The following is a 12,808-nucleotide window of genomic DNA, read 5'->3' as shown; positions in this document are numbered from 1 at the left end:
ATCATGACTGAACAGTTTCTGTTTATAGTTTACTTCAGCATAACCAGAGCTACAGACACGCACTTAAAAAAACCACCAAAAAAACCTTTCTCCCCCAGATCAGCCCTAAAGCATAGGTGAACAGGGAATGTGCACTTCAAAAAACAGTAATTGAAAGCATAAGAGAGCGTGGCTACTATCTGTTATTAACTAATGTCCTTCATAGACCTTAATTCATGTTTTCCAGGTCATCAACATCTGCAAAAAAGCTGCAATAATGTCAGTGCATTTTTTCTATCTTTAACATTCAGGCCCTATACAGGATACCCTGGGTTTATGCAGCCTGCTTGAGAGGTGGCTGCATCCATTATTTGTAAAACAGCAATGCAAAAAATTGTGAAAGCTTCTGACTTGTGTTTCAGGACTGTTACTGCTTTTAAAATATACATTGCAATTACGGTATCAAGTCAGAAATTTGCAAGTTACAAAACAAAGAGATCTTTAGTCAGAACAAACCACTTAGCAGCCACTGTCACAACACATGCTTTCATCAAATAATTGCATGCAAAACATTTGGAAAACTCCCTACACATTTCTGCTTCAGACATCTTTCTGAAGCATATATGAAACATATCATTTACGCCAAGTCTAAATTCAGTCGTTCTTGAACAATACAGGTTCAAGCCCAAAGCTTATAGAAGTAAGAAGGGGACATAGAACCCACCCCACAGTTCAGCAATCCAGGGCTGCAAAAAAGCATAAGTGCTGTTGGGAATACATTAGGGTAAATCATTTACGGATTCAATCACTTTATAATCTGGTAACATGAGGTACTATTACATTGGAAGCCTGAAACCTTTAGAACAGAAAAAAAAGAAGCATAGCTATAAAACATACCTTTAGGTGACAAGGAGGTTTTAGATAAATTTAAATGCTTCAGTCCCTTTGGAAGTTTGGCAAACTGGATGCTCAAAGATGACACACCTGTTGGGGGAGCAAGGAGAAATGGACATTTTTAGGTCAACTGTGTAATTTCAGGTTTTCACAGTAATCACACCCGTGCAAATGACACTTGTGGAACTACATAATTGCACTCACTGGGGGTGGAAAGAAGCAAAATGACCTTATCATTTATGACCATAAATCTTTGAAATGATTGATGTAGTCAAGATAAGTTCTTTGCTAAACACTGAACAAACAGGAAATCTTCTTGTTAATGATCAGTGAGTCACCTTGATTAATTTAACGACTATATAACACACATACTTTGGAAAAGCAGTCAAAGGGCAGATACTACATATGTCAAGTAGTCAGCACTTAGGAAATCTGGAAGCTTTTTATGATTGAGCAAAAAAAACCCAACACACCCAACATAAAAAACCCAACAACAAAATAAAACCCAACAACAGTACTTCACATGAAACTTCAAACTATTTTTATTATCTTTCAAAAGGAAGGGCTGTTGAGGCAAGAGAGACATCCACATTAGTGAACACTGCCCTCTTTTTCAAAGGTAAACCCTGAGAACCTGAAATGTCCACTGAATCATAATGGCCACTTAATTCCCTACAGTAGCCTGCCAGTTACCAGCCAGGACACAGGGTTGAAAACTGATGCAGACACAGACTGGACTACCTCAGTACAAATCCAACGAGAGAAAAAAAAAAACAACCCATAACCCAACACTTTTCATCAAAGCCATTTCTCACAGTATCCAAGTTCCACACTCCATAAATTTAATTGTTCCATTTAAGCAAAAGATTGAAATTTGATTAAGAGGGCACCTCCTAAATAACAATGGAACTAATCTTGAAATATTTATTAGAGGAATAAATCAACAGAGAAACTCCAGGCTTAACCTGAGGTGTGAAATGCAGTTCTGTACAGAAAATAGGAGAGAAAAGAGAAGCGAGAAAGAAGGTAAAGATTCAAAACACAGTAAATGCAAAAGCTGGTACCCTTTTGCACACATGCAGACATAAAACAGTCCACTAGTATACCACAACATATGTTTACTCTACTTATACAATTTTTAAACTATCACTGCTAATGAAAGAGTAGCTACCTTGCAATTATTTTTGAGGGGGATGGTAGTGTTTAATGCTCTCTGTAAAAACATAGAATCATAGAATAGTTAGGATTGGAAAGGACCTTAAGATCATCTGCCATGGGCAGGGACACCTCACACTAAACCATATCATCCAAGGCTTCATCCAACCTGGTCTCGAACACTGCCAGGGATGGAGCATTCACTACCTCCCTGGACCACCCATTCCAGCACCTCACCACCCTCACAGTAAAGAATTTCTTCCTTATAACCAGTCTAAACCTCTGCTGTTTAACTTTCAACCCGTTACCCCTTGTCCTATCCCTACAGTCCCTAATGAAGAGTCCCTCCTCAGCATCCCTGTAGGCCCCCTTCAGATACTGGAAGGCTGCTATGAGGTCTCCACGCAGCCTTCTCTTCTCCAGGCTCAACAGCCCCAACTTTCTCAGCCTGTCTTCATACAGGAGATGCTCCAGTCCCCTGATCATCCTCGTGGCCCTCCTCTGGACTTGTTCTAACAGTTCCATGTCCTTTTTATGTTGAAGGCACCAGAACTGAACACAATACTGCAAGTGAGGTCTCACGAGAGCAGAGTAGAGGGGCAGGATCACCTCCTTTGACCTGCTGGTCACGCTTCTCTTGATGCAGCCCAGGATATGGTTGGTTTTCTGGGCTGTGAGTGCACACTGCTGGCTCATATTCATTTTCTCATTGACCAACACCCCAAGTCCTTCTCTGCAGGATTACCATTAATTTCCTTTTTGCCCAAACTGTAGCTGTGCCTGGGATTGCTCCCACCCAGGTGTAGGACTTTGCACTCGGCATGGTTAAACTTCATGAGGTTGGCATCAGCCCACCTCACAAGTGTGTCAAGGTCCCTCTGGATGGCATTCCTTCCCTCCAGCGTATCAACTGAACCACACAGCTTGGTGTCATTGGCAAACTTGCTGAGGGCACACTCAATCCCACTGTCCACGTCACCGACAAAGATGTTGAACAAGACCAGTTCCAACACCGATCGCTGAGGGACACCACTTGTTACTGGTCTCCAGCCGGACATTGAACCGTTGATCACAACTCTTTGCATGTGCCCATCCAGCCAGTTCTTTATCCACTGAGTGGTACACCTATCAAATTGATGTCTCTCCAATTTAGAGACAAGGATGTCGTGTGGGACAGTGTCAAACGCTTTGCACAAGTCCAGGTAGATGACATCAACTCCTCTACCCCTGTCCATCACTTTTGTAGCCCCATCATAGAAGGCCACCAAATTGGTCAGGCAGGATTTCCCCCTAGTGAAGCCATGTTGGCTGTCACCAAGCGCCTTGCTGTTTTTCATGTGCCCTAGCATGGCTTCCAGGAGAATCTGCTCCAAGATTTTGTCAGTCACAGAGGTGAGACTGACTGGTCTGTAATTCCCTGGGTCATCCATTTTCCCCTTCTTGAAAATGGGGGTTATATTTCCCTTTTTCCAGTTGTTGGGAACTTCACCTGACTGCCATGATTTTTCAAATATGATGGCCAGTGGCTTTGCTACTTCATTTGCCAGCTCCTTCAGGACCTGCAGATGGATTTCATCAGGGCCCATGGACTTGTGTACGTTCAGGTTCTTAAGATGGTTTCAAACCAGATCTTGTCCTACAGTGGTCCCAAGGTCTTCATTCTCACAGTCCCTGCATCCACCTTCCAGGACTTGGGTGGTGTGGTCAGAGCCTTTGCCAGTGAAGACCGAAGCAAAGAAGCCATTCAGAACCTCAGCCTTCTCCAAGTCCTGTGTAGCCAGTTCTCCTGAAAGTTTCCGAAGGAGACCTACATTGCCCTCAGTCTGTTTTTTAGCCGCTACATACCTATAAAATCCCTTCCTATTATCTTTAACATCCCTTGCCAAGCTTAGCATGCTGTGTATGATGGTGATAGGTACAACATCCACGCAGCTCAAGATAACATACTGTATGTTATTGATATTGCCAAAATATGAGACCCATGAATGTGTTGGCATCATTTACTGAAAAGCACAATGGTAACCAGATGTCTTCAGCAACTTAAAGCAAGAACAAATCAAGTCATATTAACAGAATTTCTTTCATAGCTCTGCTATTAAAATAAAACCTGTTTAGTTTCTCACAAAATAGAAGGCTCAATCTATGTTAAAGTGGCCCTCAGAGTTTATAATCTATTGCAGACTGTCCACATTTCTTAAGCTGGGTTAGTCACAATGTATGCTTTCAAAATCAATGTAGTTATGCTGGCAAAAGAGGAGAAAAAGGAGTACAATCAGGATCACTAACAATATTTTTTGTTGTGAAGGCTTCTGAGTAAGACATGCAGCAGATAATTTTACCTCTTGTTTATTCTTGTATTCTTGTTTAGCTAACAATCTGCATACCGCTTACTGCTCTAGCCAAACAGAATAATTTTAACATCTTACCAGCACTGGGGTTTAAGGATCCACCCAGTTCTAAGATGCAGGAATCAGGTGCATAAAAGAAAAAGTACTTCTGGTCACTCAGGCCCTTAAACACTCTTTAAACCAGCCATTTTTGCTAACCTCATAGTACAAATGAGACCTCTAATGCCAGAAGAGTTAACTGCATCACGGGGCACACAGTTCTGAATTTGAATATTTCTAGGCTTCAGAATGCTTGTTTTGCATTAGTTTTAACAAAATACAAGCTTAAATCCTGATCCTAATTGGGCCAAAAGCAAAACTCCCATTGCTTTAACACGGCTAGATTTTAAAGCCAAGACTGATAAACTTACCAGGTGTCAGTCTCACAAACATTGACAGTACCATAAAGGGAAGCCAAACACACATTAAGAGACTGGTCTCAGTGTAAATCACTTCATATAAACACTGCTTTGTATCTGAACTGAAGCCAGATCTTATGCCTTATGCATTTCCCATGTTACTGGAATACTGTCAGTTGCATTAATGCAATAATATAAAGTCTTTACTTATTTGCACTCAATTATATACAATAGCTTAGTCTGGTTTTTTTGTTCAAACAAGGCACAAAGATATATTCTTCTCCATAAATCACACAACTGTGTTATTTCCCTTATAACTGAAAACAATACAGTAGAACTTCCAGTTCCTGCAGGTGATTTTTCACGAGAGATTTTAGGAAATACATGAATCTCCATTATGCCAGCTTTTACTTGTGAAATGCTTGCTCTCCTTCAAATCTAATAAAGTCGAATCTACCTTGCACTCAGTGAATATCAGATCACAGGACAGGTAAATCTTTCTTAAACTGAAAAGCTAAAATATTTGCACATTGCAATTATAGTTAATTTCTTTTTAAGTACTCATATAATTTACATAATTCCCTAAAGAAAAGGTCAAATCTTAATTGCGTATGTGATGAGAGACTGAGATAATGAAAAAAACCTCACACTACTAATTTCTCCAAGTTGTAGCTGCTGCCATTTCATTGTACGCATACTGCATATGGATACTACAGAACAGTTAGAATCTATTGAATCTGTAAGTCTGCTGCAAAGTAAGGACCCACACCGATATGTTTAAAAAACAATCCTCTGCACTATACGTGTCTGTTAAATGTTTGGTTATTTGTTTTGCTTTCAAGGTAAAGATGAGTTCCTTTTAGAAAAACCTCTCCTGTAACACAATCTAAATTCTGCTTTTGAAGTAGTGCACCAACAACATAACAGCCTTCTTCCAGCTTACAACAGAAATTCTTGTACAATGCATTCAGGCCTACGGCACACTGTAATAATGATGTTCATCAGAAAACCATTTGCTTTCATGGGATACAGATTCTTAAGGAGGACAAGAGGTAATCAGCAGGCAAGCTGTTATCAGAAGAGTTACAGCAAATCATGTGAACAACTGTAAATAAAAGAATACTCTGAATAGGTAAAAAGAAAACAACCAAAAATATTTTCATACTTGTTTCTAGTCAAGAAGAAAATAGATACAAAAGAGGAAAGGAAAAAATCCCTTTCCATCTTTTCTTCCTGGTTCAGTGAGGAAAAAGGGAGAGACACTTACACAACCCTGTGTTGACAATATTCTGAGTCACTCGGGTTGCAATCAAAATGAGCAGTTTTTCTATTTTGAATCATGACAGCAAAAAGACTGGAAAATTTCCTCAAACCAAATAAATGAAGAAAAGGTTCACTGTACAAAATTTTTGTTTGTCTTCTGGCCCAAAGGAGCACAAGAAAGTCTGATCTCAGAACACTGTGTCCCTGGAATGCATTAAGTGAAGCAAAGGGGAATCTCACATGGGCAGGGCTGAAGGGTCAACTCCAGACTTGAAAGAATGTAACCTTGTGCCTCTTGGGTGAAAAGAGAGTAGACAAGGGGGGGGGAATGATTTGATTTCAGTACATATCATGCCTAGTTGTGCCCTAAGAAGACCTGTGCTGTTCAGCTTGATTTTGTATCTTGTTGCATGGGCACTTTGCTCCATGAGCACACCAACTATACCAGTATTACCGAGCACTGCAAACTGGCAACACACTGTGCTAGTCAAAGCTGAAAAAAGGAATAGCTTTAATATTGAAAATAAATATGGAATTATGGCTGAAATAAAAACACAAAACCATTACGAAAATATAATTCAAGCAACAAAGTTGCCTCATGCTTAATCTTTCAGCTGATTACACTGCCTTTTAAAATGCACACCACTTTAGTCCTAAACAGTTACTGAGTTTTATCTTCCTTTAAAAGAAAACTCTCTGAAAATGGTTGGCTTAAGGCATTTAAATATTTCTCAACAAGCTAACGGATATGTATAAACCAAAGAAGAAAGGCGATTCTTAGTCATTTGTGAACAACAGATATTTACAATAGCATTACACACAGAACAATAACCTATTATCCAAGCAAAGCTGAATAGAGCAGCAGTAATCCTCCTACTATATTTGTAGAAAGAAGAAAAAAGAAAGGTTACAGTTACAATACCTCTATCTTCAAGCGGATTGCTAGCAAGGTTGATCGTATGGAGTCCTGAGTTGGGATTATGGGCTAGGGCACTGGCTAGTTTCTGTGCAAAATCTCTGCAAGAAAAGAAAACAGAGGGAGAAAGAATCTTGTTATCTCCTCTATCAACAGCACATTCAGATGCATAAAAGCATCAAGAGATTACTAGCCAGAAGTGGCCTGTCCTACTGCAGAGCAGTAACTGATTCTTTGCAGTTCTAAACAATGCTTATCTGGCTAATTTGCTATCTTTCAAAGTGGGTTGTTGTATTATTTATTTATTCAGTGACCTAAGAGACTGAGGGCACTCAATCAAAGCTCAATCTGCTTTTGATAGAGATCTGAAGATATGAAATAGGAATTACACAGAAAAACTGAAAACTCCTGCACATCTTTCACCTCCTTCATGGAGTGACTCACGCATGAGTGAGATACATACATCAACTTGCATACCACTACCTTCACCATCACTAGCAGCAGCTCTCTACCAGGTCACTCAGGCAGGCTTTGCAACATATCCAGAAGGTCAACAATCGAGGAGTATTTACAACCTTGCAAAACAGCAGGAATAGCTCACTCAAAGAACAGCAGCACACAGATGAATTGGTATTTGCTTGCTTCTTTTTACAGTGAGAAGCATCCAACTATATAACTGGCCAACCACAGCCCTAGTAACGGGTCCCAGGAGACGACGGTATGTCAGTTCTATATGTTCACAACAGCCAGGCCAGGCAGCACAAATAGATTTGAATTAACTTTAACTATGGTAGGCAGCTGTAGTAGCATGACCTATATCTGTTCAAAATCCATTTGAGAAGCAAGGAAACACTGCCCTGTCTGAGAGTGTTTTGCTGCAGCTGGACTACCCCTATCCACAGCACTAAGTTCATGGCTAGTTTGTGTTTCCTTGCACAACCACACTGTCAGACTCCGGTGGAAACATGTTCCTTGCATTTAGTCAGAAGGCTGTTGGCTGTTAGGAGCTCCAAGACAAATACCTGGCCTTGTTATCTATAGAGAAGCTTTCATGTATTAAAGGACTAGCTTTACTGTGGTTTTTCATTAAAATGAGACTATAATTTCAATGTTCTTGCTTCACCTGCCTTGAAGTTCTTCTCTCTGCCTTGAAGTGCATTATCTTATCTCCTGTAGCCTAGTAGTGGAGAGCTACCAGCTACATTGCTAGGAGAGTAATAATTCAACACTACCCCTCTTTCCTCAGGACAAATCCTGCCTACCATAAAATCAGTAGATTAGTCTGTGTGCTGAGAACTGCAGTGGAGGTAGCATTCTCTTACAGTATCTGGAAAAGAGCAGAGACTGGACAGCAATAGTCTCAATAACTTTTGGTTATCTGTTGTTGCAAGATGTACTTGCGTACAGAGATGTTCCAGGCAAGTTTAATTTCCCTTTGAAACCCCCTGTCCTTAAACAGACTCCTGGGGCTAGAACAGGTTCCAGCACTGCAAATGCATGATGGGCTGCCTTTAGGAAAAGTGTATTCTTTTCCTAAAATACAAGCAGCATGTGAATACAAACACTCGACAAAAAGAAATTCTGGCGTTGAATCTCTGCTACCTCACAGGCCTCAGGGTGTCCTGCTTTGCTACCAGCTGTTGCCACAGAAGACTGCCTATCTCCTGCAGATTCTCAGATACATGTGCCAACACTCTGTGGATACCCTCCAGCGTTTCAAATGGCACTAGATGCCTGTGCTTAGGCAACTGAACTAAGCTCCATATGTCCAGCCAAGAAAAATGAGGTTTTGAGTTTAAAAAAAAAAAACCAAACAAAACCCTGCTCTTCATGAGGAGTTTCCACCTCTTCCTTTGTCCCTAACAGATTCTTGTCATTACAGTATCCTGCCTACACCTCCAGACTTGTTTACAAACTGTTCCAAATTCTGCCAACAATATAAGCAGGATAATCAGAACTTTTTGGACAACTGGAGTGGAATTCACTTTGTATGTGTTGCACAGCCATGCTTGCCTAGAGTAAGGTCATTCAGGCTTGGAAATAAAGTTCAAAAAAGACTCAAACTGTACCTATGGCAGGTAAGGATATATCACCAGGCATAAGAACACCACAGACCTATAGATCTCAGAAAAATAAAAAGAGTTCTTAAATCTGTCTAGATAATATCCCTGTAACACAAAAAAAGAGGGCATGTGTAGAAGGAACTGTTAGGTCTAAGGACATTCAGAGCCCATCCAGCAGGGGGGAAGATGAGATACAATATCACTGTCAAGGGCTTTCTGGGTACCAGCACCAGGCACCTCTGCTTTTTTCCTCTCTGTTGGAGCTGGCTACTCTCTTTAGAACAGGCCTGCAGAGAACAGTGCAGAAGGTGGTAGGGACATCCTGCCTACCTGTTTTCAGAGAGCATATAAGCACAGCAAACAGATCCATTTTCATCAGCTTCTGCAAACAGGCCTTTGCAGATTGAAGAGTCTGTCTTGCAGTTTCATGGAAATGAATACTGGTTATCACATATTGTCCCATTCCTATAAAACACCTCAGGGATGTAACTCTTCAAGCTCATCTGTTCAGGTCATCCTAAATGATTTTCCTTTCCTTGACATATGGTTATCATCTACCTCAGTTAACATACTTAACCAAAACATTAGTGTTTGCTACACATATTAAAGCCAACCAACATAATCTAGACTGCACCCTTTACATCTGATAAAGAAACAGCAATGGTGACAGAATTTTAAAGAACATCTAAACTGTCACAAATCTCATCAGACAGGAGGGTTCACTTGACACCATTTTCCCCTACAGCAAATCTGCACTTCCCTAGTCCTGCGTCCTTAAAACTGCTACCGCACAATAGTTTTCTGTCTCATCAGCTGGGAGGATGACAAGTGTTTATGGGGCCATGGCCCAAACCAAATCACAGAAATGAGAGGCTGGAGGTAGGAAAGAAGGGAATCATCTGAAACCGACTACTGCAGGAAGAAATATGCTCTTGCATCTGCTCAGGTTATTTCTCAAAACATTACTCTGGGTAGTTCTTTCTTAACCCTGGTCTGGCATTCTGTCACAGCTCATTAAAAATGACTGGTCTGTAAACTATGCACAGGAAGATGCCGAGCAACAACACTATTTCCTCTTAGCAAGCAGATATGATAAATGCCAAAACTGACAAACACATCCTTGACAAAAACAGGCAGACAATGCTGATCAGAGCAGATACACAACGAGGCAAAATGGTAAACACTGTGCATGTAGACAGAGACATGAAAACCAAAGTCACAGGTTGATTATCTGTCAAGTCCTGTTAAAACTGAAACCAGTTAATCCAACTCTGCCAATTAAGGTAGGCAATGTGTAAAGGTAGTCAATATATGTTTTAATATTAACGATTATCACTCGATTTCATGGCACACACTGCAAGAAAAACAGGATTAAAATCAGGTTTGTTTGAATGACAGCTATTGAAGGCAGTGCTCTAGTGATCAGAAAGCTTGGGTGTAATTCCAAACTTGACCTAAAGTTTCTTGTGTTACCTAGGCAATTTTCTGTTACAGGTATTTTAATGCAAAAACCCATCTTAAAAAGGAAAAGAAGACCGAAACAGTAGAAGAGGAGACAGTGTAAAGCATACCAAATATTTTCCCTGCACTTGTTTTCCTTCCTCACTTTTAACTCAGTAAAGCCTTCTGCTTTGCCCATCTTTCCTCTGCTTTTTTAACATAAAAATCAATTAGTGCTACAGTTTTTCTTGTGTACATGGTCTTGGAGGATACTCTTAACACTAAACCAGGATATAAATTCTTCCATTTGGGCTAGTCTGTAACTTGAACTTTCCTTCTATTTCATGTGAAGGTTAAAAAAAGCAACCCCCTAGTACCTACAACTTACTGTATTTAAAACACATGCAAGGTTTAAATTCTATGGCTTACTTATATGTATCTTTCTTTTAAGGCTCTGGCAAAACATTAAAACTTATTTATATACTTTCTTGCTTCTCTAAAAAACTTGCTCATACAGAAGTCCTGTTACATTTGAGCAGACTGCAATCCAGAGTAAGATAAGAACAGCTCTCTTGGTAATTAAACAATTTGTTGCAAGATGCAATAATGCACTTTCTTAATGCTGTTTTAAATGGTAAGTGATAAAAAGGTGTTCCTACTTCTCCTGGCAATCTTATTTGGAGAGGAACAGTGTGAGTTGATTGAGGGTTTTATGCTCTTATCCAATCCACTTTGCTCCGCTTAACCCAACTCTCCAGGCAGAATCTTAAAAAACATCAGTTTAAGGGGATTTCTTAGACATAGGAACCTCTGGAAAACCTGATAAAAAGCTTTGTGACTACAGGCTTCTCAGAACAAGGTAGACATCAAGCACAAGCTTTTTTAATGCTTATTCTAGCTAACACACATCACACATCCCTTTTACTGGGAGTAAGCAGTAACTAATGCAACATTTCAAAGGAATTACTTACGTTCTAAGCCCGGCATTCTCTAATACCAGTTCTTCCAATCGATTGGACCTACTCACCACTCGCAGTATCTGCTCACAGACATCAGTGGACTGCCACAGAAAAGACAGAACAGCGTTAAAGAACACAAACATGGAACAGGCGGTTATTGAGTTATAAGCTGTACATCATAGTGGGATCCAGGACACAGCCATCGTCTTACACTACATAAATAGTAAGCAAATATACCAGAAACATCCAAAAGAGAGTCAGGTAGCAACAGAGGACTTCTGCAAAAGACTCAGAGAAGCAAGAGGCAGACTGAAAGCAAGGCATTTATGAATCAGGCCACCTAAACATAGGGGCAAGACTTTTTTAATGATAGAAAAAAAAACAAGCCCTGTGATTCAGAAAAAAAACACTCAATTCTTAAAGAATCTTGTTCATATACATGATAATTCTTCAGAAAAAAAGTAGTGACTAGTGCAAAGGATAATAAAGCCTCACCAGGAATGATAACTAAACATGACGCCTTCCCAAAAAAACTTCAAAAGCAAAAGCAGTGTAGCTGCAGGTCCTCCAAAGACTGCTATGGACTAGTGCTTAAGGGCCAGGGTATTTCAGTTTGAATTCTCCCAGCCTACAGAGGAGTAAATTCTCATAATCTTACTGTTGTTGGATTCTAAAATTTGCATGGACATTTGCAAGTACAATTAACCAAACACAATAACAAAACTGTTTGTTAGCTGTGCTCATTCAAACAGATAAAACTTTAATGATCCAAAAGCCATACAGTGAACTCTATACCTCAGTATCTTTAATTATAATGTTTTATTTCACTTCTGGATTTGACTATTCTTTCCCACAGCACACATTAAGCCAACATTTATGTGATGTCCAAAACTGAATTTCAGTCATGATCATGAAGTGCTGAAACTATTGTTATCTGCCTTTAAAAACAACAATGTGAAAATCATACCAGGGACATCTATGTCTCTAATGAGCTGAATTTTCTAGTTCGGTGGGGGGGGTGTTAATTGTTGTTGGTTGGTTGGTTTTGTTTGTTTGGGCTTTTTTTAATACTTTTAAGCTAACTGAATCTCCTAAAAAGAAAAAAAAAACAAAACCCCGCTCTCCCACACACACAAAATCTTATTTGTCTTTTACACAGTAAAGGTGACAATTTTTTCCTGAAGACTGTCAACTTACTCATCTTCCCAATTCTATCTTTGACTTCCATAGTTTAATAATTCTGCATATTATCACAATGCTTCTAGAGCAGCGTGATTGCTAGTGGGAAGTTTCATGCATGTACTATAAAAACACTATACTATAAAAAGATGGGTACCATCTATCAAACACAATGTCAGAGCAGGACTCATGAAACACAATGCACTAAATAGCC

General features: G+C 39.8%; 1 protein-coding gene across 4 annotated transcripts in view; it reads right to left on the bottom strand.

Annotated features, from left to right (window-relative positions):
* The window catches only part of CARMIL1 (capping protein regulator and myosin 1 linker 1), a 192,903-nt gene that overhangs the window by 86,501 nt on the left and 93,594 nt on the right, over positions 1 to 12,808 (bottom strand). For all 4 annotated transcript variants that reach the window (XM_034074622.1, XM_034074623.1, XM_034074628.1 and 1 more), the window contains 3 exons: positions 11,428 to 11,516; positions 6,960 to 7,054; positions 877 to 963 (listed from right to left, as the gene is read on the bottom strand). In XM_034074622.1, the coding sequence (XP_033930513.1) occupies positions 877 to 963; positions 6,960 to 7,054; positions 11,428 to 11,516 (271 nt within the window). The remainder of the gene's footprint in view (positions 1 to 876; positions 964 to 6,959; positions 7,055 to 11,427; positions 11,517 to 12,808) is intronic.

This window comes from Melopsittacus undulatus, chromosome 1 (assembly GCF_012275295.1).
Source record: "Melopsittacus undulatus isolate bMelUnd1 chromosome 1, bMelUnd1.mat.Z, whole genome shotgun sequence".
Lineage (NCBI taxonomy): Eukaryota > Metazoa > Chordata > Aves > Psittaciformes > Psittaculidae > Melopsittacus > Melopsittacus undulatus.
Note: the sequence above shows the minus strand (reverse complement) of the source record. Positions and strands in the feature narration are given on the sequence as shown.